The following is a 25,535-nucleotide window of genomic DNA, read 5'->3' as shown; positions in this document are numbered from 1 at the left end:
TGATTATCAACATTTTTTTGAGTTCCAAATTTTCTCTCCCTTCTACCTCTCTTTCTATGATATATATTGGCTATATATAGATTATATATGTTCAATGTGTGAAGCATATTCCCAAATTCATTATGATGTGAAAGAAGAAATTAAAGAAATGAATACATATAAATGCAAAAAAAAAAAAAGAGTCTGGTTCAATCTTCATTCATTCTCCATCGGTTCTTTGTCTGGATTATTTGGTGTAATTACTAGAGGCATTTCTTTTAGGGGCCTGGGTTAGAATGGATGGATAGCTCCTTTAACACTTTGATTCTGTGTTTTGAGACCTTCTGATCTCTGGCCACGTGGTAGGAAAGCCTGGATCCTTACTATGGTACATTGCAGAGGTACCTACAGCCTTTTAGAGTGCTAGGCTGGGAGCCCTATCTATGCCTGCCTCTTTGTACTTCCACCCCCACTCAACCCTTGAAGACTCATCTTGAAACTGAGATCTCTCCAGCTCTCTCAAGAAGAAATGATGACAACTCCCCCACCAGTTTACTCTGACGTTCTACCCGCACCCTGTGCTCTACACAAACCCCCATGCTCAAAGACTAGTAATGGAAAGGTTAATATCCAGCTCTTTATTCAAAGCCTTTGTATGGTCATGAAGCAACACATCATCATCTGCTGGAAAACTCAGGCATTGGGAAAGAGGAGACCCAGAGCACCTAGAACCCCAGGACTTCCCTAAATTGTTGGAAACTCTTAAGCAGGTCCAGTAAGCTCTCGATCTCAAGCTTTAGTCTATAGAATGGATGGAGAAGCAGGTGAGCAAAGTAGATATCACAGGTGACTGTTCTCATAATGGAAATTGGATTCAAATCTTGCCTCTAGCATGTAACGACTTTGTCTCCAAACCTCTCAGGGAACCCACAGTCCATTAAGACCATGGAAAAAGACAGAGCCAGACTTGCTTTGGTAATGGTTTTCCACATGGAAGAAATTCCCTGGGTCAGGAAAATGAGCTGTTTCTGGGGCTCCTCCCTGTGCAATGTAGGAGCAGTTTCTTTATAGACCACCAGCTTCTTTGCTAGAATGAGAAGTCTGAATTATGTGGGCTCTGAAGTCCCTTACAATCCTCGATCTGTGATCCAAGGATAGACTGGGAAGCAGAAACTCCCTGATAAGAACAAGTCCCTCTACTGACAGAACTAACAGCATTTTTGAAACTTGCAATAATAGATAATCTTCTAGACACTGGAAAGTTAAGTGACTTGGGGTAACAAAGCCCATATATGTCAGAAGTAGGACTTGAACCTGAATCCAGAGAGAGATCTATGGGGACTGAATGTGGATCACTACATAGCATTTTCACCTTTTTGTTGTTGTTTGCTTGATTTTTTTCTTTCTCATTTTTTTTTCCTTTTTGATCTGATTTTTCTTGTGCAGCAAAATAAATATGGAAATATGTATAGAAGAATTGCACATGTTTAACCTATATTGGATTACTTGGTGTCTAGGGGAGGGGGTGAGTCAGAGAGGGAGAAAAATTTGGAACAGAAGGTTTTGCAAGGGTGAATGTTAAAAACTATCTTTGCATATATTTTGAAAATTAAAGGCTAGTATTTAAAAAGGAAAAAAATGCTTTTTGACAGGTTGAAATTAGAGTATCCAAGTTGTTTTGAGGTGTCAGGAAAGGTGCATGTAGGTCTAAACTGCGTTTTTACTAACATGTAGATGAAATAGCTCATTTCTTTCCATTGCAAATATAGAAAACAAATCTTTACTCTGAGAAGGGACCCTTGGGTTCACTATGCAAAGGGATCTATGAATAAAAGAAGGTTAAAAACTTCTGATCAAGAAAATAAGTACAATATCTTTGTTAAAAATTTTCTATAAAAGTCATTTTTACTTATTTATTTATTTTGCTGAGGCAATTGGGATTAAGTGACTTGCCCAGAGTCGCATAGTTAAAAAGTGTTAAGTGTCTGAGGTCACATTTGAACTCAGGTCCTCCTGACTTCAGGGCTGGTACTCTACCCACTGCCCTACCTAGCTGCCCCTAAAACTCATTTTTAAAAGAAATTATCTTGATTTCACAGACAAGGAAAATAAGATTAAGGAGACATTCTCAAGGTCGTTGCTAGTACAATGCCATGACAAAAACTTAAGATATATAGTTTTGTGGGTTTTTTTCTTTATATTTACATTGTTGCCTTCAACCTTAAGCCCAGGTTTATAATCACTTATAATCACTTAAGGAGGGTGGTTTGATGATGAAGTTTTCCCAAATCCTTTTGTTACCTACTAAAGTGGGAAGTTATGCTCTATGTAAAACATGTTTTAGACATGTTATGGTTAAGTACCCATGAGTGTGATGTTATTTGTGCAATATGAAAGAGAGAGAGAGGGGGGGGAGGAAGGGAGAGGGAGAGGGAGAGGGAGAGAGAGAGAGAAAGAAAGAGAGAGAGAGAAAGAGAGAGAGAGAACACAAAATTGTTGTAATTGAATACATTGGCTAACAAAGAAAAAGGCCCCTCAGAGGTAGTTCATGATGCAAATTCGCAAATTCTGGTGCAGGGATAAAATTACATTGTAAAAAAGAAATGACTACCACAAATCAGTGCAGCATGATCTGTAATTTCTGATACAAAAAAGGATCATCATAATTCTCCAATCCTTGGGGTCAGGATTCAGTATGGCATGAGCCAGAGGAGGGAAGCCCTTTACCCAAATGGAAGAATCAATTTCCTTAACTAGAGAGGCAAGGAATCAGAGATTTTGTTTTCCTTGTGGTCCTTCTCCAAGGCAGTGGGAGGGAGGGATGTGCAATTCTGCTTTGGAGAGTTGTAGATTGGGCCAGGAATCAGTCTGAATATGTACAAATGTCCTTTGTACCAAGGGAAGAATATGTTCAATTTCTGTTCCAAAATAAAAAGTTATTATTTCCCATTTTAACTAGCAGAATTGGGTCTTTTTCCCCCAAGAGCGGAGAATGAAACAACCTTTTTTTCTCTTTCTCTAGTGCAGTGCCTGGAGATGACAACCAAACGGAAGATCATCGGCCGCCTGGTGCCGTGCCGATGTTTCCGAGGTGAAGAAGAAATCGTCGCAGTGTTGGATTACTCTCACTGCGGCCTGCAGCAGGTGCCAAAGGAGGTTTTTAACTTTGAGAGGACCCTAGAGGAACTTTATCTAGATGCCAATCAAATTGAAGAGCTGCCCAAGGTAAATGTTTGAGGATCAAAAATATAACCTCTGAATGAGCACGGGAGAAATGTAAAGGGTTAGCCACAAGTTCTAAATATTGTCAGTTCTCAGGAAGAGCTCCAGATAACATCAACAAATAAGTGGGTCCGACCTCCAATAATCACTTTATTCAATGCTATTGCTTGATGTTTCATTTTATAGAAAACAGGATTCTGCATGTGGATATTATGTTGTTGTACTATTTGTACAAAGGAAAGTTTTCTTTTAAAACAAGCAAGGACTTGTTCTCCAAGCAAACTCAGATTGATTGGGCTCAATGGTAATCAATGAATCAATCAACAAACATGTATTAATGCTCCTACCTACCATGTGCTAGATATACGTCAAGCTCTGGGAATATGAAGATAAAGAAATCAGTCCCTATCCCCAAGAAGCTTACATTCTAATAGAGGAAATAATATGTACAAAGATATATATATGTAACATAATCAGATCCAATGTGGTAACCTTGGAGGGGGAATGAGTAGGTGGTACTTGAGTTGAGTCGAGGAGATTTAAGTGAGGAGAGAAAAAATTCCAGACATGAACCAGTGGAAGGGAGATGAGATGACAGATGGAGCTTTGTGTGTGAGGAATAGCAAGAAGGCTTATAGGGCTGAGCCAAAAATAGTGTGGACGGGAGTCATGTAGAAGTAGGCTACAGAAGTAGGAAGGGGCCATTGTGGAGAATCTAAAATGACAAAGAGGATTTTTTCTATTTGATTATAGAGGAAATTGGGAGCCCTTGAAGTTTTTTTGAGTTCAGGAGCAGGGAGAAAGAGAAGGTGACATGGTCAGAACTGTGTTGGAGAAAATAATTTTGGTAGCTGTGTGAAGTGTGATTGATATGAGAAGAGACTTCAATCAGGTGGCTTGTGACCCACCCTGCTAACCAGCCTTTATCTTTCCAGTCTTTCATGGCTAAAATCCTTGCAAAGGATAAAGGTCTCAGTTTCCTGTCCTTTCATTTTCTTCTTACCTCTCTAAAGTCTTCTGCTGTCATTAGTCAACCAACACTATTCTCTCCAAAGTTTCCAAAGTCTCCAAAATGAGCTGCTTGTGATTGTTCCAATGAATCTTCTTCCTTTCTGGATTTCTCTATAGTCCTTGATTTTGTTGATCACCCACTTCTCCTGGATATCTTCTTCTCTCTAGTTTTAGTGATACTGCTCTCTCCTGGCTTTTCTCCTACCTAGGTGCTAACTCCTTTTCAAATCGTTTGCTAAATCTTCATCCAGGGCATGTTTATGATTTCTGGGCATCCCACTTGACTCTGTCCTGGGCCCATGTCTCTTATTCTGCTGTGCTATTTCGCTTGGTCATCTTATAGCTCCCAGGGATTTAAATCCCATTCCTATACTGATGGTTCCCAGATCTATTTATTCAGCCCTCTCATCCCTACTAATCTCCAATGTTACATTTCCAGCTGCCTGTTGAATATCTCAAAATAGATATACTTTTGGATGTTCTATAAACATCTTCAACTCAACATGTCCAAAACCAAAGTCAATATTTCCCCCCCAAAAAATTCCCCTTTTCTTTCCACTACTGTCAAGGACATCAAATCCTCCCAGTCACCCAGGCTCACAATCTAGATGTCATTATGAACTCCCCAATCTCTCAGTCCCCATGTCCATTGCCTTGCCAAATTCTGTCATTTCTACCTTTGCACCATCTATCAAATACACTTTCTTCTTTCCTTTGATACTGCCACTAGACAGGTGCAAACCTCCTCACCTTGACTCTGGACCATATTTATAGTCTTCCACTGGATTCTCAGTATCTCGTTGGTCCCCATTTCACTCCTTCCTCCATTCAGCTATCGAAGTAAAATTCCTAAAACGTGAACAGATTTGATCATATCACACTTCCATACTCCCACCCCCATTCAATACAATCCAGTGGCTACCTATGACTTCTAGATTAAAATTTAAAATATGCTAGTGTTTCAATCCCTTCATAGCCTGCCCACACACACATATTTACAGTCTTCTCACATCCCTTCATGTGCTCTGTAATCCAGTTACATTGGTTTCCCTGTATTTCACACAAACTCCTCCCAACTTGGAGCATTTTTGCTGTCTCCTATGCCTGCGATGCCCAGCCTCTCCATCTTTACCTCCTGGTTTTCCTGGCTTCCTTTAAGACTCAACTAAAATCCCATCTTCTACAAGAGTCCTTTCCTCATCCCTCTTAATGTTTTTCCTTTTATATCTTCTCCAATTTAATGTGTACTTATTTCATGTGTACATATCTATTTGCATATTTCCCCTCCATCAGGTTGAGAGTAGATACTACAGTTCTGCATTTTTTTGTCTTCCCAGCCCTTAGCACAATATCCAACACATAGTAGGTGCTCAATAATTTAATTATTATTTTGACTTGACTTACTCTCAAGGAACTTATATTCTATTGTAAGAACCATGTGCAGAGAGAGATAACTAACACAAAATGTTTGATCTTATCCTTTGTCTATATGACAACTTTCTAAATGCTTGAAATCAACTAACATAACACTTTGCATTTATCTTAATTCACTGATCTTTTCAAACCTCCCAATGTAATCAAGTTCAATCAATCAACATTGAAGCATGTTTGTAAAAGCTCTTTGGCTCATGGAAATCTGGAACTAGAAGGAAATGGAGAGCCAGAGATTTTCCATCACTTATCCAAGACCACATCTACCTTAAGTAATAGGTCTCCCAAATCGAATGCTCTTTCAAACCAGCCCATAGTCCATTTTCTATGCATTTGATTTTTTTTCTATTAATGCCAAGAGAAGGTGTCATGCAAATTCAATAACCAGAAGCAATACCATCAAAAACCCATTACTCTTAGCGGCTTCAGAAATTTCAATTTTCTGGTCACAACAATCTTTGAATAATATCCTTTGAATAGGAATGTATTTTGCAGTCAGATCACAAACTTTTCTATGAAAGGAGTCTCCTTGATAGGTATCTCAAATATCTTCTTTCATGATGCTCAAAAAATAATATTTTGTTATTTGGTTGCTACATAGATAATTTATTGTATAAATAATATATTTATAAATATATTAATTATATTAATATTGTAAATATTAAATAAATTTATTGTATAAATTTAACAAATTCAACAGATCTCAAGTCACACATTAAATGATTTAATTTAAATATTGAGATCAATCAACAGGTATTTTTAAGGACTTATTAGATTCAACATTATGCTAAATTCTAGAAAGATTAAAATGAAATCATCTTTCGCCTCAAGGTGTTCTCATTTTATTAAAAGAAAGAGAGAGAAAACATGTTTACACATCTTTCTGCAAAATATATGCATGACATCCAAGGTCCTAGACTCATTTAGAATTATGGATTCGTGAACTAGTGGTAATCTTAGAGGAGAAGGCTTATTTCACAGGATCAGGTTATCACTTGACTCATGCCCCACCTGGAAATTTCCAAGGAAATCTCTAAGCAAAGCTTCAGAATGACTCATGTCTAAGATTTCACTAAGTAATGAACTCCCCAACTCCCACAAAGATAATCAATGTATGATATGGGTATCAAGTAGGGATGGACTTTATTTTCTCTACTACTAAAAATGCAGATGATGAGATGATTGAAAAGACTTTTAGGTGCTCGTGGACAAGTACAGGGAATGTTTCCAAAGACTCAAGTGGTTCACTGGACCTTCCCTAGAAGACCAAGACCCCTGTCCCAGTGCTGAACACCCATTATTAGCTCCCTATGGGAACAGCCCCTCCACCAATGCAGACTGGCAAATATTCTACAACTTTGAGTTAAGGAACTAACTGGCTGTAACTCTGAGAAAAGCCCAAGGTTACCAGGTCTTAAGTGTCAGAGAAGGGACTAGGACCTGGGTTTCCTTAACTCTAAGATCAGTTCTGGATCTAATCAGTCTCATCACCTCTTAAGATTAAATTTAATTGAAGTGAATTTACTGTGTTAAGATTCAAAAATTCAATCCCAGAATGAAGGGCAGGATGCAAAGTCATGTGGCCAGATAACCACTTATGGAGAAAAAGACTCAGGAGCTGTGAAGGACTGGAAATGTGGGATAAATTCTATTTCTGCTCCTAGTCATGCAACAAACATGAATTAAGTGTTTGTAATGTGCTAGGTACTATACAATATGGCAGAGTGGGGAGAGAAGTGATCTTGGAGTTAGGAAGACCTGGATTCAAATCTCCCCTCTAACACTGAAAAGTGCTCATGAACAAATACAAGAAATGTTTGAAAAGGCACGATTGTGTAAGTTAGAGCAAGTCTCTTGTCTCTGTTGGGCACTCAATGTACTAGACAGCTCTCAAAGCTGCTAAGTTGCAGAAGTGCTCATCTAAATTGGAACAAGGAGTTTCCTCACCTTGGAGTTTCTCATAATCTCCATATTCCTGAAACTGCCCATGTGGCAGAAATTGTGCTAAGTGTTACTTATACATTATTATTGTTATTATTATTATTATTCACAACAAGGATAAATAGCAACAACACAAATAATTTATTTAAAAAATTATAAATTTTACAAATAAATGTATGGGTTGCAAAACACTTTCCATATGTTATTTTATCTCATCTTCATCAAAACTCTTCCATGTAGATTTTATTATTGTCTCCCTTTCAGAGACAATAAAACAGTCTTGGGTATGATAGATTACTTGCCCGGCTGGTAATTGTTGAGTGGAAGTTTTGAATGTGGGGTTTCCTAACTCTAGTCCCTGTCCCCAAAGAGCTCACTTTTTAAAGGGGTAAGACAGTGTGCACATACCTAGGTACATGCAAGCTACACTTGGAGTCAGTGAAAAATAATCTACAGTCTGGGCTTAATCTATTAACTTAAACTATCACTTGTAGCATCTGTAAAGTAGAAGAGATGTGAATGAGAACATTTTGGAGGTCCAGTACTCAATCCTGGGATCTACTAGGTGACATCCCAACCCTCAAATCTTGCTCCATTTTTCTCTACACAAATAAAAGTAACATCTGGAATGGGTATTCAGGACTGGAATCGAGCTTTAGAGAGAACATTGATGAACTAGACTGTGTCCAGAGGAAAATAAAAAGGATAAGGGGAAATCAAAGCCATTCCATGTGAGGAAGTGTCAAGGAACTTTGATCTGGCAAAGACAACTTAGAGAGTCTTGAAAGGTTTGAAGAGATGTCTCAAAGAGGGATTAGCCTTCTTCTTTGACCCAGGGAATAGAATTAGGAGCTGTGGTGTGTGTATGGATACTGCCAAAAAGTCGATTTAGATTTGATGTCAGACTGAGAATTTTAAATTAGCCCAAATTAGAATGGACTGTCTAGGCAGGAAATTATTTCTATATCACTAGAGGTCGTTAAGCAGAGACTCACTGACCACAATCACATTTTTTTTCTTAGGTTTAGTCTGAAGAGCTGTCCAGAACTCAGATGAGTTGGTTGTAAGAGACAAAAATAAATAATATCAAAAACCTATAGCATGAAAGAGGAATATCTTTAGTATAGACAGATAGGCACATGATAGATAGATAGACAGACAGATAGATAGATAGATGGATAGACTGATAGATGGATGGATGATTCCTTTCTTATGTTCCAGTGTAGAAACAATGGGTAAAAGTGAGTAGAACTCATCACAATCCTTCCCCCCAACACATCTAGGATTTGTAAGTCTGGATAACCTATTTACATGTATTATGCATCTCTATAATGCCATAAAGATTCTGATTTGAGCTGGTGGCAGGAAGTTTCTCATCTGGGAGTTGGGAACAAGGATAACACAGCTCTAGACTGTAGTCCAAGTTCCAATAAAACAATGGTAGTCATATGTAATTCTGTAATAACTCTAGTGAGTGAAGCATGGAGTACATTCATAAGTCTTTGGAGGATGATCATAGAATTTGAGATATAGAGCTTAAGGGGACTTAAAAGGTCCTTCCATTCAACCCTCTCATTTTACAGATGAAGAAAACTGAGACCCAAATAAGTAAAGTAGTTTGTGCAAGGATGGCTACTGTGTACACTTATAGTCTCATAGAGTTAAAGCTTGGAGGGCTCTTCATTTTCATTTAGTTGGAAACTCTCATTTGAGGAAATTGACAGGTAAAATGACTTGTCCAAATTCACAGAGGAAATAGGAATCAGAGGTAGGTGTTGAAGACAGATGCCTTGAGTTTAAATCCTTTGCTCTTGCATGAAGAGTCTTGGAAATTTGCTGGGAAAACAGTAACACATTTTTGGTCAACTGTTGTGGTTATTGTTGAGTTATTCCTAGTGTCATCCCCACCACAATCTGAGATGGACAGATCATTACAATTTTCTATAATGACCACTGAAGCTCATCCATACCATTTAGGAAAGAGTTGTTCTTTGTCCATCAACCCTGTATCTCAATTCACCTCAGTACTTCTGCGTCTGACTTTGTAGTCACAGATAGTTCTGAGCCGTAGAATATGATACAGTAAGTTGGAAAAGTTAATGATGTTACAAAATGATGACAAAGGATGTCAGAAGACATGTAAAAATAAATCTCAAAGGAGGAGAGGAAGGATTTCGGTTCGAGAAAGTTGAGTCGGTGTTGCATAATTTTCTACACTCGAGAGTAAGACCATGAAATGACATTCCTTTCCTTGAGAACAGCCTCTGTCCACCCCCACCATCTCCCCACCCCACACATCCAGCCCTAGCACCCAGCCCAGTGCTGACTACATTGTTCCTGAGCCAGGAGCTTGGGGTTATAGGCACCGTAATAGACCATAATGGTTGGGAATCATATGTGAAATTCTGTGGGTAGTCAAATGTGACAAAGCAATGAGAGGCAAAATTCGACAGGAAATTCTAAAAACCACAGAGACAGATTAAAGGAATGCTGAGTTGTGGAAAAGCCTGTCGGTAGCCGAGGATAGAAGGCTTCAGAGTGTGTGCAATCTTTTGGGAAAGGATATAGTTTCAGTCTTGTGTAAAAGAAAAACATGAGATAGTCAGAATTTCAGTTTCCAAGGTAAAAAGTTTCCTTCTCTGAGAGTTCCCTGTGAATTGAGTAGATAGAGTGATGGGTTTAGAAGTAGGAAGACTTGAGTCCAAAGGTGATCTCAGATACTTACTAACTATGTGACGCTAAGTGTGTCATTTCACCTTTGTCTGCCTCAGTTTCATCATCTGTAAAATAAGGATCATAACAACTTACCTCCAACAGCTCTTTTGAGGATGAAAGGAAATAATTGTAAAGCACTTAGATAGTAGCTGGCACATGGTAGGTATTATATAAATATTAGCCATCACCATCATTATCATTATCATCATCATCATCATCATCATCATTCTGGATAACTCAGGATTTCTAACACGTATCTCAAATTCAGTATTTAGAAAACTGAACTCTATCTTTTTTTTTCCAAAACCTGCCCCTTCCCCGATCACACTTGATGACACCACTTTGGCAAGACCAAGCCTAAAACCCAAAGTTCTCTCCCATCTGCTATATATATATGATCAGGTGCCAAACCTGGGCTGCTGCCCTTACTCTTACATCTGTTCCTTCCTTTCCACCCATAATACAACAAATCTAGTTTAAGCCCTTGTCACCTCCCCCTGTATTTTCGTAATTCCCTGCCTCCCATTCCTTTCCTCCATTCTTCACAAGCTGCCAGAGTAAATATCCTAATGTTCTACTCTGATCATGGTTTTTTTCCCTTTACTCAAAGACTTTCAGTGAATTAAAGTTTATCTAAATCACCCTGACATTCAAATCCTTCCCTAATCTTGCTCCAATTTACCATGTAAGCGTGACAATCTCTTTTATCTAAGTCATCACCTGTCATTCTCAGGCTGCCATCTTTGTTCTCCAGACTTTTGCTCAGTGATCCCCATGCCTGAAATAGATTTCTTACTCATCTTGTTGAGTTAAAATCCCTCCTCCCTTCTTTCGAAACCCAAGTGGGATGCAGTATCCATGAAGCTTTCTCTAATCCCCCCAGGGAAAAGGATCTTTCCAACTCTGAAAACACTTTGGATCTTCAATAAGTCCATTCCATCTTAAATCTAAGATACAGTTTATTTTTTGTGAATTTTCACATTCTACTTGTATTAGACACATTTGTGGATTTGTCTTATTCCTTCATTAGACTGTAATGATTAAATCAGAAAAAATAAAAGGAATAATTTTAACAGCAGGTGTGTGTTTAGTTTGCCAAGTGTTCTATCTCTCTGTCTCTGTCTCTCTGTTTCTGTCTCTCCCTTTCTCTGTCTTTCTGCTTCTGTCTGTTTACGTATATATGTATACACAAATACACACACATACATTTGGCCCTCAACACCTCTGCAAGATCAGCACTATCATTACTCCCATAATATGGGGCCCAGAAGTTACCCCAGTTAAGTGGGGCAATGGGAGCCAGCCAAGCTGGTACCCTACCCCAGGGCTCCAAATTTACCACTCCCAGAGAGAACTCTCTCTTTCCACTGACTCATGTTGTCTTGGGGAAGGAGTTTCAACTTCACATCTCAGTGCAGTGGCTCCCATGGAGAAGGCAATTTTTAGAATCTACATAAATAATGGACAACCACCATAGTGATGAATGAATAATAAACTTCATTCATTTAATACACATGCTGCCTTTTTCCATTCATGATGTTCCATCTTCAGTTTCCATGCCTGAAATAAACTCCCTCCTCTTAGAATCCCTAATAACTCCAACATTACCTTTTCATGAGGTCTTTGGAGAGCCTCCAGCTGCTGGTGCTTTCCCCTACACACACACACACACACACACACATATACGCACATATGTACAATCTTATTTTGAACATACTTGTGTAGAGATAAGCTCAGCATAAATGTAAGCTTCTTAAGGAAGAGGCTTTTTCTTGTCTTTGTATTCTAGAATTTAGCATGGTATGTGGGATATAGTAGGCATTTAATAAATATTTATTATTGATTGACTAATGAAAGCTACATCAGCATAAAATATGGTCCGCCAGTTTTGTGATACTTTTTACGATTAAGGAAACCGAGTCCTACAGTCAGTGTGTCAGTTGCTCAGCTGAGATGAAATGATATGCTCAAGGTCACAAAGTGCTTTCCTTAGAATTCTGATTTCCAAACACACATAAAGAAGAGAGAAAAAGATTTACATCTTTGGTAGTTTACATTTTTATCCCATGATGTTCTTCTATCAAGCAAACAAACAATATTTATTAAGGGCCTACTATGCGCAGGCAGACTTTTGCTGTCCCTATCTGATGTCCCAATCTGACTCACTGAACCTTACTGAGATTAGCTTTAGATTCAAGTCTTTATATTAAAACTCCATGGTCTCAAAACCAGTTTAAATCAATTCTAAATAAATTGACCCTTTCACCCCGAGAAGAAAACAATTTTCTATAAAAAAAACATTTTAGAACTCAAAACATTTTTATTAACTGCCTAGATTTTGAAATATGAAGAACTATTAACTGATGAAAGTCAAAATAACCATAACTATTAATGGCCCTACTCTAATTGACTATTAATTATATTTGCTTTTTCTAACATCCTGGAAGAATTATAGCCAGCTCAGAAATGATTCTCCCTTCTTTATTCAAAGCATGAATCTTGACAGACTCATTAAAAAAGACTTTCTCAATTGTTCACCAGTCTATGGACCTCCATGACTCAAACTCAGAAGTTTTCCATTTTATTTATGCAATTTCAATTCACCTGAAGTGTTTACTCATCTCAGATCCAGTGATAGGTAGTGCATACACCATTTTATTTTAAGGTCTTGATCTCCAATTTTATTGGAGCGGAGATATCGCTGCACCTCTCGATAATCCCCTAATCAATTCTGTATAACTTTAAAGAGTAATCTGATGTTATTAAGAGACTGATTTGTCCAAGGTCACACAGTCAATGTGTCCCAGGAGGGCAGGAAAGCAGAGTCTTTTCCAAGGCTGGCTTTTTATCCACTGTAACCTGCTGCCTCAATATGCAAAACGCTTTGTTTAAAAATGTCAATTATAACTTCTTTAGGAGAGTGAGACCTGTGGGTCAATTGGATTAGTCATCATGAACAATCATTCAGGAACTATTTGAGTGCCTGTTGCATGTGGAATTCATGCACATAATGGGTGATTCCTAGATCAGGCTTCAGATGGGACAAAAATGAAAACGCCTTAAGAACGGACCCCAAAAAGTGGGATGGGATTTTGTTGCAGCTTCTTCTAGTTCATGCTCAATGAGAGGCCATGGATCAATACCTAGGAGGCAGGAAAAATCAAGATGGCTTTCTCCACTGGTTTCTTCCATTGCTATAGTTTTCCTACACTTACAGCTGTGTACTTACTTACTGTGTACTACCCACATACGTACTTACTTAAAAGTCCAGGGTATCAGTAAATAGACTTAGCTTTAACAAGGACAGATGGAAGCAAACTAGAAAAACCTGAGCTTAAATTCAGCCTCTGATGCTTACTATCACTGCCATCATCTTCCTCCATTTATAGAGTGAGTGCTTTAAGGATTGCAAAATGCTCCATGTAGGTTACCTCTTGGAACGTATGTTGGAGGAGGTCTTATTCTCTCCTAGGAGCCATTCATGTAGAGTTTTAAGAGCTAGTGAAGGATTTTCTGTATGCTATATCTCATTTATTTAGCACTCATCTCAATACAACCATGTGAAAAGTGCTATTAATATCATCATCATCATCATCATCTCCATTTCACAAAGTAGGACACTAAACATCCTTGAGGTTAATTGACTCCAGCTTAAGTAACTCAGCTAGAACTGGAAGAGACGATATTCTTTTTTTTAATAGCCTTTTATTTACAGGATATATGCATGGGTAACTTTACAGCATTAACAATTGCCAAACCTCTTGTTCCAATTTTTCACCTCTTACCCCCCCCAACCCCCTCCCCTAGATGGCAGGATGACCAGTAGATGTTAAATATATTAAAATATAAATTAGATACACAAAGTATACATGACCAAAACGTTATTTTGCTGTACAAAAAGAATCAGACTCTGAAATATTGTACAATTAGCTTGTGAAGGAAATCAAAAATGCAGGTGTGCATAAATATAGGGATTGGGAATTCAATGTAATGGTTTTTAGTCATCTCCCAGAGTTCTTTTTCTGGGCATAGCTAGTTCAGTTCATTACTGCTCCATTAGAAATGATTTGGTTGATCTCGTTGCTGAGGATGGCCTGGTCCATCAGAACTGGTCATCATATAGTATTGTTGTTGAAGTATATAATGATCTCCTGGTCCTGCTCATTTCACTCAGCATCAGTTCGTGTAAGTCTCTCCAGGCCTTTCTGAAATCATCCTGTTGGTCATTTCTTACAGAACAGTAATATTCCATAATTTTCATATACCACAATTTATTCAGCCATTCTCCAACTGATGGACATCCATTCAGTTTCCAGTTTCTAGCCACTACAAAAAGGGCTGCCACAAACATTCGTGCACATACAGGTCCCTTTCCCTTCTTTATAATCTCTTTGGGATATAATCCCAGTAGTAACACTGCTGGATCAAAGGGTATGCACAGTTTGATAACTTTTTGAGCATAGTTCCAAACTACTCTCCAAAATGGTTGGATTCGTTCACAACTCCACCAACAATGCATCAATGTCCCAGTTTTCCCACATCCCCTCCAACAATCATCATTATTTTTTCCTGTCATCTTAGCCAATCTGACAGGTGTGTAGTGGTATCTTAGAGTTGTCTTAATTTGCATTTCTCTGATTAATAATGACTTGGAGCATCTTTTCATATGACTAGAAATAGTTTCAATTTCTTCATCTGAGAATTGTCTGTTCATATCCTTTGACCATTTTTCAATTGGAGAATGGCTTGATTTTTTATAAATTAGAGTTAATTCTCTATATATTTTGGAAATGAGGCCTTTATCAGAACCTTTGACTGTAAAAATATTTTCCCAGTTTATTGCTTCCCTTCTCATCTTGTCTGCATTAGTTTTGTTTGTACAAAAACTTTTCAGTTTGGTATAATCGAAATTTTCTATTTTGTGATCAGTAATGATCTCTAGTTCTGCTTTGGTCATAAAGACCTTCCCCTGGAAGAGACAATATTCAACCTCAGGTACTGGCTCCAGGTAAACCATTCCTTCCTCCATGTCCTACCACAATGTTCTTGATCTTGACTGATTAGAAGGCTCCCCTGGGGTTATGCCACTTTTTGTCATCCATCAGATAAATGAGTGTATGAGCAAGAGGGCTGTGGATTTGGAGTCAGGGACCCAGATTAAAATCTCAGTTCTTCCACAAAAATGGCAAGTGTAACCTTAGATTATTTGCTCTTCCTCAGCCTTAATTTCTCTGTCAAATAAGGAAATTGTTGGGCTAGATGATCAAGCCCAATATCAAGGCTGGCCTATGACCCTGAAACAATTATTTAACCCCTCTGTGTCCCCAAACAACTCTCTAAGATTCAAAGTTGCTCCTCTGACTTGCTGGAGGCATCTAGTGACAAAATGCATAGAACACTTTGTATAGTGTTAGGTGAACCTGGGCAGGTCACTTAATCTCTCTAAGCCTCATCTGTAAAATAAGGCGATAATAGGATCTATTTCTCAAGGTTGTTGGGAGAATAAAAGAGAATATGTATAAACTGTTTTTATAAACTTTAAAGCATTATATAAATGGTAGCTATTATTATTGTTGCTGTTATTATTAAAAAGGAATTTCTTGCCCATTTGTTTCTTCCCCTAATGAAATCCCAGTGCTCATTGCTGTAGGTGCTACTTCGTAAGGTTTGTGCAGGGATCAAGTAAGATTTTGACAGGCCTGCCTGTATCAGGGACAACTCTTGGGGGGCTGGAATGACTTGGTTCAGATTTTTCATTTTATAACAGTTGCCTGACACTCCATGAGGCAATAGGAACATAGTCTAGATGTCACTGTGGGAGGATGCTGAGCACAGAGAGTTGATGGGTCCGTGGTTGCCCAGCTAGGAAGTGTCTGAACTGAGACTGAACCCTTTTGAGCCCAAGTCTTGTGTCCTGCCTCCTATGCTGTTCTCTTCTCCTGCTTCCATAATGACTGTCAATTAAGTAAATGTTTCTCTTTGATACATAGATGTCTATATGATCTCTGTAATAGTCTGTCAGTTTACAATCCCTAGAACTTTTTTTCTTTGACCAATTTGGTTTTTACTTTTTTTTACTAATTACTAATAATAAATAAAAGCTAATTAAATTAGTTTTATTAATTACCCATCATCCCTTCTAATAATAGTTAAATATTAAGATCGATGCCTTACATTTTGATACTACAACAAATATTTTAAAATAATATAATATACGTTAGAATTTTTTAAATGTAAATTAAATATTGAAAATTTTTAGATAAAATGGTAGAACAATAAAATCTGTTTGCACTTGAAAAGTGTTGTCTTCTTTCATTGGCTTAAAAAAAGCAAAACTAGAAGGTTCTCTTAGGGACCTGATGGCTCTGGGTCATCATCCACCTATGATATAATCTGCATTAATTTTGTAAATGCTGAGATGCTGAATGCCAGCAATGTCAATGACACACTCAGTGAGACTTAGGGCTTTGATTTGATTGAATACAACAATCCAGCGATCCCCAGTCACAGAGAGATTGCATCATGCCCAAGAATGATTTCAGCAGGTCATGTTTTACAGTGGTTACAGGTTACATGTTTTGGAGGAAAGGCTGAAGCCCTTTCACAGACATTTTTAGATTTTGTCTTAAACTTGTAATTTCATCCATGGGAATCACTTCTTCCAATGAGGCAAATCAGAAACTTAGCAATAATGTTTACTCTTAAAGAGTGTCCTGGGTATAGAGAGATTAATGACTTGCCCAGGATCGCACAGCCAATATTTCAGAGAAGAAACATGAAGCAAGTTTTATTGACTCCAGGTCAAGTCTTACTTTGTCTGCTATGCCAGTCCTTCCAGAATCAGTAATTCATTAATGCAAAATTCCACCAACATAGATCTCCACTCCTTTATGACTTAGGAGATGGAGGCGCAATTTGGTTTGCTTGACTCTCCTCTTTGGTTCAAGGGTTTTGTTTTTCTTTCTTTTCAGGGAGGCATAGAAAAAATAATTACTAATTGAATACAAAGTAAAATAGAATTTAAAATAAAAAGAGATGAGTTAGGAAAACAGCAAACACACAGAAACACAAACCAGCTATTCTCGTCTTTCAGTAGCTACTGTAAAACATGACCTGCTGCTGTCTTCCTTGAGGATGCAAGCTCTTCGTGACTGGGGATTGCTATATTCAATGAATTGTACCCCTAGTGCCTGGCCCAGAAGAGGCACTAAATAATTGCTTGAACATTCATTTGCTAGTTCCAGTCTTGGTGTAAGCGCTTGGTATGAAATGAGTCATAAAGCCTTATTGATGAATAATAGTAAAGGATCAAGACTGGCCCCTTGACTGCACTGGAATAAGGAACTTCCAGACTGGGAAGCACTTGTGAAGGTCATCACTGCCTTTGCATCCCATGATTTTAGACAGGGGAGGCTGGGAGCTTAAATGATTGGCAGTGGTACACAGAGATACACAAGCAGCTGAGCTCAGTTCTTCCTGCCTCTTTGGCTGGTTCTATGGCTTATACCAGTTGGGCTTTTTCGGATGGCCAAAATAGGAGTTACTTTCCTATGGCATTTATTTTTTTTTCAATTTAATTCAACCAGTATCTATTAAGCATCAATTAGGCATGTGGACCTTATGATGGCTTCTCTGGATTCAACACTGCATCTCTCACTTGTCCTGAATATATCACCTCTTCATCTTTCTCTGGGAATTTCTTACTTACCTTAAAGGTCGACTCATGTGCCACATTCAACAGGAAGCCTTTCCTGATCCCTCCTAGCTGTGCTCTCATACTCTCAAATTATCTTGCGCTGGCTTGTTTGTGTAAAAGTTGAATCTCTTCACCTTCTCTTCCCACCCTCCCATCCCAAGAGAATGTAAGGTTTTGGAGGGCAGCATTTTTGTTCATTTTGTCCATCCCCAGCACTTACCATTTTGCCTTATACAGGGTAGGTCATTCATAATGTAGATTGCAGAAAAATAAAGGAAGATCAAAGCCAAAGACAGCATGTAATACAAATAGATTGCATTACCCAATCTCAATTATCTTCTAAATTGAGAACCTGTGATCCTCTAAAGTAGAACCTTGCAGATTTTGACCATGGGTGAATGTGTAGATGGAACTATACTTGAGAGAAATGGGAATTTTGAAATAGACTGGCAAGAATGGATTCATTTGGTTCTAAATAGCTAAATGGTATTGACCTGAAAGAAACCTGTAATATGAGATTAAAGATCAGAGACTTATTTATCCTTGTATGCTAATATAACGTGTGATATATGGAAATTATGAAATAAATTTGATCATTGAATTTGCTTGCAAACTGAATGTAATCCAATGGCAACCTAACTAAAGGTTATTTTCCATTTCAGCAATTGTTCAACTGTCAAGCTCTCCGCAAACTGAGTATCCCAGATAATGACCTTTCGAATCTGCCAACCACTATTGCTAGTTTAGTTAATCTCAAAGAACTTGACATCAGTAAAAATGGTAAGGGTTTCATTTCTAAATAGCTTAATTCTGTTTTTAAAAATTAAATGTTTTGTCTTATTTTATTTTCCGAAGAACTGGGTTACAAGGATCCTCCCAAGCAGGTAAAATGGTAAATCTTTGTATTTGCAAATGCAAATTTGCAAGCACCTAAACTGCGCCCAGCACAAAGCAAGTGCTTCATAAATGCTTGTTGATTGATTGATTGATTGGTTGGCTGGAAATGTCTTCTCTTTTTAGATCCAGTATTTTCATGCATCACTTAAAAACTGAAATAATATTGATAAATGTGGAAATATGTTTAGAAGAGCACGTTTAATCTATATTGGATTACTTGCTGTCTAAGGGAGGGAGGAAAGGGGGAGAGAGGGAGAAAAATATGGAACACAAGGTTTTGCAAGGGTGAATACTGAAAATTACCTTTGCATGTATTTTGACAAATAAAAAGATATTACAAAAATCTAAAATGAGTCACTAAACAAAGACATGTAAAACATCTAAGTTTTACTCCTTTAAAGACATGGCCTAGGGCTTTGGATGGGAACTATTAGATCTGAACCTTGCATTTAACCTTCTCCAGCAACTTTTCCCTCCATGTGAAGGGATGTAGGATATAGGACATATATTGAGAAGAGCTGCAAGATCCGTAAAAGAAAATCTAGCAAATACAAATCTTATTTTTACAAATGAGAAAACTAAAGCTCAGGAAATAGAGTCATTTGCTCAAGATCACAGAAGTAGCTAGGTGGCACAATGGGTAGAATGCCCAACTTAAAGCCAGGCCGACACCTATTATTGAGTTTAAATCTGACCTCAGCGAATTACCACCAGTGTGATTTTGGGCAAGTCAGTTCACTCTATTTGCTTCAGTTTCCTTATTGGTAAAATGTGCTGGAGAAGGAAATGACAAAGCATTGTAGTATGTCTGCCAAGAAAAAAATTAAATGAGGTCACAGAGAGTTGGACATGACTGAAAAAATAGCCATCAAAGTAGAAGCCACAATAATGGAATTTGAATCCAGGTCTTGTGGCTCCATAGACAGGACTCTTTGAAAAAGCACTTGAGCCATCTTTATACTGGCTACTTATACTACTGAGAACCAGGAAACTGTGTCTGAGTAGCTTCTTGCCATTGCTCCTAGTTTTTCCTTAGTGGTTACAGAGATCAAATCTAATCTCTCTTCCACATATCAGTCTCCCAAATACTGACCATTATACCCTACTGAGACTCAGTGTCCCTAGTTCCCTTAACCTGGAGTAGAAAGTAAAGCAGAGAGGGCCACCTTGGAGTCAGTAAGGGTTCGAATCTCATTCAGAAAGCTTAGACCTATTTAATTTTCTATGTCAAAGAAGGGGCTGTGCTCTATGAGGGAAGCAAAATAGCAATAACTCAAAAGAAAGATGAGATGAACAAATTGAGACATATCCTTCCCAAATGTTCAGACAGACTATTTGTGCCCGAATTGTGGTAGAGCCTTATCACGGCAGTTCAGGCCTGTGAGTACTGGAGTTTAGTGATATTGGGCTGAATTTATCTGGGAACCTGGTGATTCTCTTCTACGTAGTTTGAAATTCACTGACCCCCACATGGCCTTTTGGAATATAACCCCAGTGATGAGATGAGAGGTAGCCTACGGGTGCCAACAATTTAGCCATTTTATTCTGCCTTTCCTTAGGTCAAAGCAATTTATGGATTAAGATTCTAGCATACTAGGGACTCTGAAAATGGCAATGCTAGCTGAAAATTAGAGATAACTGCTGAAATTTTGTAGAAAATATTGTACTTGTTGAACTAAGTCTTACCCAGTATTTCAGGTAGGTCCTCTGCATTTGCTGCTTTATGAATTACTAGAAAACTTAGATCCGAAATAGTTAAGGTCATCCTTCATCTAGAGCCAGTAGGGACTTTAGTGATCACCTAGTCTGACTTCTTCATTTCACAGAGGAGGAAATTGAAGGCCAGTCAAATTGGGATTTGGTCTGAGTCACAAAAGTGGGACAAGGCAAAGTTTCAACAATAGCGCCTCTTCCTCCCCTGCTCTTCTGCTTGCTTCTCATTTTTAAAAAAGACTTTAGTAATGATGCTCTTAACAGATTTTGGTCTCACAGAAAATGTCCGCAGACCAGTAAGATATGGAAATGGAATTATGGTACTTCTTTCAGGACCTCCCTTTTGGGATTTTTGGAAATAGTGAAAGAAGAAAAAGGAGCATTGAAGAACAGATTCCCATTGACCAGGACTACATAATAGGAACATTAAATGGGAACAAATGGATTGGCAAAGAGAGCTGATAAAGACCAAGAGGACATGGAAGAAAATCCATGATATTATCTGGCAGAAGTCATTCATATAAGTAGATATAGTGGCTAGACAAATTTAACTGGTAATATTAGTGTTATAGATTTAGAGTTGCAAGAAACATTGGAGGTCATTTAGTCCAATTCCCTCATTTTGCAGATAAGAAAACTGAGGTCGAGAAAGGTAAAAATGAGTTGCCTACAGTCATACAAGTAGAAATTGAAAGAGAGGGGGGAGTGTAGTCCTCACAAAAATTTAATCTTCTTTTCACTTCAACACTTATAAATATTTATGATTATACTTAAAATAAAAACAAAAATCTTATGTAGTGGTCTTAATCTTCTTCCTATGAATCCATTTCCCAGAATTGGGATTTAGGGTCAGGGACCTGAGTTCAAATAATAGCTCCACCATTGCTATCCATGTGACCTTGAATGAAACACTTTCCCAACTGTGGTCCTCTCTTTTTTGTTTAATCAATAAAATAAAAGGGTTGAACTACATGACCTCTAAGGCTCTTTCCATCTCTAAATCGATGAGTCTATGAAGCCCTGCAGGAAGATGCATCTATTTCTCAACACTTTTGTGATCTCCAGATAAATCTGATATGCCCATTTGTAAAGCTGACAGAAGCTTACATTGAAGTGCATTGATTTTAACACAAGAAAGTAAAATAACAAATGGTGAATTTTAATTAGGTGATGACTCAATTTCAAGTCTGGCTGTGGATGTGTCATAGAGAGCACGACACCATAGGCTATTGATGTTAATGGAAATGAATTAATTTGAAAGCCCTTCATAATTTTGCCACAATTAAGTGATTTTTTTCTCTCTTCTTTCAAAACTTATTTCTCCAGGAGATGGGTTCTCATAACATCAGAGGAGGTTAAGTCATCATTTTAGTTTAATGAAAAGCAATCAGAACTGGGACCATCATTAAATGTTTTACTAACATCAATTATTCCACCCTTTCCCAAAACGGAAGCTTGCTGACTGAAACAATAGAAAATTTTCCCAATCTTGGGGTAGAGGAAAATGATTCTTCTACTCAGTCACATTAGATTAGAACAGGAGAAAATGAGGCGCTATTCAATCTATAAAAGTAATATAAAAGTGAGCATATTAAGAGGGGGGAAAGAAGAAAGATTCTAGATTACTTTTTTCATTATAATTTTTTTAAAGATGGTTTAGGAAAGTCATTTGTAGGTTGTGAGAAAAAAGGCTGAAACATAATAATCCTCTATTATCAGTATGGTTTAGCCAAAAGAACCCATTCCAAGGTCACTTAACCTCTCTGTACCTCAGTTTCCCTATCTGGAAAATGAGATTTTGTGATTAGCTCAGTACTGGGGTTCCATTTAATTCTCTAACTAAGATCCCATGAAATGCCCTAGGCAGACTGCTGAAGCCACTTCTGAAAAGGAAAGGATCCCAATTTGCTAGAAGCCCCAGGAAGGCAGAGTCTTCTTAACTCCATCAATGTAGGTATTACTCCCACAGCTGTGAGCTCATAAAGCCAATGGAGTAGTGGAGTACATTCTTCTCCTATCTATGCAGATCCAAGTCCTTCCTTGCCTTGTTTTTTGAGTTTTCTCAGTCATGTCTGACTGTATGGCCCCATTTGGGGTTTTCTTGTCAAGGACATGAGTGGTTTGCAATTTCCTTCTCTAACTCATTGACAAATGAGGAAACTGGAGCAAGCAGATGGAGAGTTTTCCAGGGTCACACAATTTGTGTCTCCAACTAGATTTGAATTCAATTCTTCCTGACTTTTGACCTTGTGTTTTATCCACTGAGCTGTCTAGCTTCCCACTTCTTAATTAATGATGTCTTTAATGGGCTAACATTTTATTTTTTGTTTCAACCTCTGATTGATTAGGTATAGGACACTTCCAATGAGAAAATTCCCTCAACCAATGTCTATCAACCTTATTTTCATACACTTGTTCCCCATCTTTAAAAAAAACTCACTCTGGACTGAGAATGGATAAAGTATTTTGAGTAAATAAAGTAGAAGAGAAAGAAATCTAGCTTGGAGACATTATACATCTGAAAAATGAGAAGATTGGATCATATAGCCCTAAGTCTCTGCCAGCTTGAAATCTGAGGTCTCTGTTAGAGACAATGTTGCCTAGTGGGCAGAGAGCCTCATTCTTTCTCCTGACTGGGCAGTGGGAAGGAGTGATTACTTTGAAACCAAGAGACCTGAGATGAAATCCCAGTTCTATTCCTTGAAGTGACTGGTCCTTGACTCTCAGTCTCATGTTCTCATTTGAAAATTTCCTAGCTGAATTTTTTAGCTAAATTTTGTAAATTGTCTAGCTAAAAAACTAAGTGCCTTGAGCTTTATTCAAATCAGACATATGGGCTTTCCAGAACATTGGAACTGGGAAATTGGAGAATAACTTCCTCAGAGTCAAGCCCCCAATTCTTGTTAATATAGAACATGTATAGTGACTCCATTTTAAGCACTCTGCTAGGTGCTGAATATCCAAATACAAAAAAGAGTCATCCCTAAATAAACTGGTGTTTTATTGGAGATTACAACAGACACACAAGAATGATGATGAAAAATGGGGGAATGATGGTGTCTTCCAATATGGAAAAGGCAGGATAAGTTTGAGGGGAAAGGTAATGAGTATAACTCTAGAATAGGAGTTTCCCCATACTATATTAGAATAGGAGATCTGATGTAATCAGAGTATCCTTGAGCTCATTTTAGGGCAAGTGACATTTGTAACAAGGAATGGTCACCCTACCTTCAGCTGATAAGCATATTAGAGAAAAATAAAGGAATCGTCTACAAGTTAGTCCGAAGGCTTTTTTATCTAAAGACAATCCACACAGGTAACAGCCTAGCATAAAGAAGGACTTCGTAAAACTCAGTCCCATCCATCTTAAATGTCCTGAGTTTGTTAGACATGATGGGTAGAGTAGCCAGAAAGTCAGCTTTAAACCCAATGAGTTCAAAAACTGCCCCTTCCTATATCATCCTAGCTAGATACCCCTGGGAAATGGCCTGAACTCAGTGGCTTGGGCATCTCTCTTAAGGCTCTCGGCTTCAGAATAATTAGTTGGTAACCTATGCTAGTAGAGAATATTTTCTCCCTTAGAAAAACCTTTTACTATCATCATCCCAAGCTCCTCCCTCTCCCTAGTTCCATTTTGTTAGAAAAAATGTCACTTGCCACAGTTTCTAGATTTTCTGATTAATGTATGAAGTTATGGGTTAGTGCAAATGGTCATTTACCTATTACTTAACAGTCATTTGCCAATGACACTTTAAGAACTGGATATTTGAAAGCAGTTTATGGATCATCACTATTAGAAAGAGGATGTAATAATCACTGACATTTATAGAGGGATTTATGATTTCTGACCTGTTTTGTATATACTTTTGCCTTTGAACCCTATAACAACCCTGCAGTATGATAGTACTAAGGCTGCCATTTTGCAGATCAGGAAATTGAAATTTAAAAAGTTCAATGACCTACAAAGGGACCTAATGAAAATATGAGAGGGAATGTGAATTCACATCTCTTTTGGCTCAAGGAACAGTGATTTTGATTTTGTTATTTTCGGTAACGCTGCCCCTTGCTGTTTTATTTTAAATTCTGAGATGATATTTGAGATCCTACTAAATGATAGGGGGGAAATGATTTGAGATTTTTCAATTCATATTTTTCATCATTTATTTCTGAATTTTCTTGCAAGCTCCCTTAATACTACCACCCTATCCCTAACTATAGAGTTATGAAGACCAGAAAGTGTTCTGGGCTTGGGGACAGGAGCAATTGATTCAGAGCCTATCTCTAACACACACTGACTCTATGGGAAACACATTTAACCTCTGCTATGTATTTAAGTTTAAGACTATGAAGTGCAGAGGCCTTCTTGATCTAGGTTTTCCTATGTAGAATAATGCAATCATCAGTTTACATCATCTTTTATATTTTTATATCAGAATTAGTGTATAATACTAGATCTACTTAACTGATCTTATTTCTAATATTTATCATTTATTTCTCCAAAGATCAGTCTATAGACCATGGACATTAGCATTTCTTTCTTTGTCCAATATATTGGTACTGCTTTGTGTTGGTGGGGAAGCAAAGAAAAAAGGAAGGAGGAAAGGGAGGGAAGAAAGGAGGGAGGAATGGAAAAATAAGAAAGGGACAGAGGGAAAAGGAAGAGAAGGAGGAAGGGTAAAGAGAGGGAGAGAGGAAACAGAAGAAGGGGAAATGAAAGGAAGGAGGAAGGGGAGGGAGGAAAGAAAAAGGGAGAAAAGGAAAAAAAGGAGAGAGGGAGGAAATGGAAGGGAAGGAGGGAAGAAGGAAGAAAGAGATGGAGTAAGGAAGGGAAGAGAAAGAGGGGAAGGAAGGTGGGAGAAAGGAAGGAAGGAGGGAGGGAGGGAGGACAGAGGGAAGGGAAGGCATGAAAGAAGGGAAGAAGGAAGAAAGG

The 25,535-nt window shown here is 38.0% G+C and overlaps 1 protein-coding gene across 7 annotated transcripts in view; it reads left to right on the top strand.

The window, feature by feature from the left end:
- The window catches only part of LRRC7 (leucine rich repeat containing 7), a 530,144-nt gene that overhangs the window by 233,122 nt on the left and 271,487 nt on the right, over positions 1-25,535 (top strand). For all 7 annotated transcript variants that reach the window (XR_004234230.1, XM_031968892.1, XM_031968890.1 and 4 more), the window contains 2 exons: positions 3,002-3,204; positions 18,658-18,775. Coding sequence is in view for 6 of the 7 variants with exons in the window: in XM_031968892.1 (XP_031824752.1) it covers positions 3,002-3,204; positions 18,658-18,775 (321 nt within the window). In the remaining variant the exon portion in view is untranslated. The remainder of the gene's footprint in view (positions 1-3,001; positions 3,205-18,657; positions 18,776-25,535) is intronic.

Source organism: Sarcophilus harrisii, chromosome 4 (genome assembly GCF_902635505.1).
Source record: "Sarcophilus harrisii chromosome 4, mSarHar1.11, whole genome shotgun sequence".
Lineage (NCBI taxonomy): Eukaryota > Metazoa > Chordata > Mammalia > Dasyuromorphia > Dasyuridae > Sarcophilus > Sarcophilus harrisii.
The sequence above is the reverse complement of the archived record's forward strand: the minus strand, read 5'-3'. Positions and strand labels throughout refer to the sequence as shown.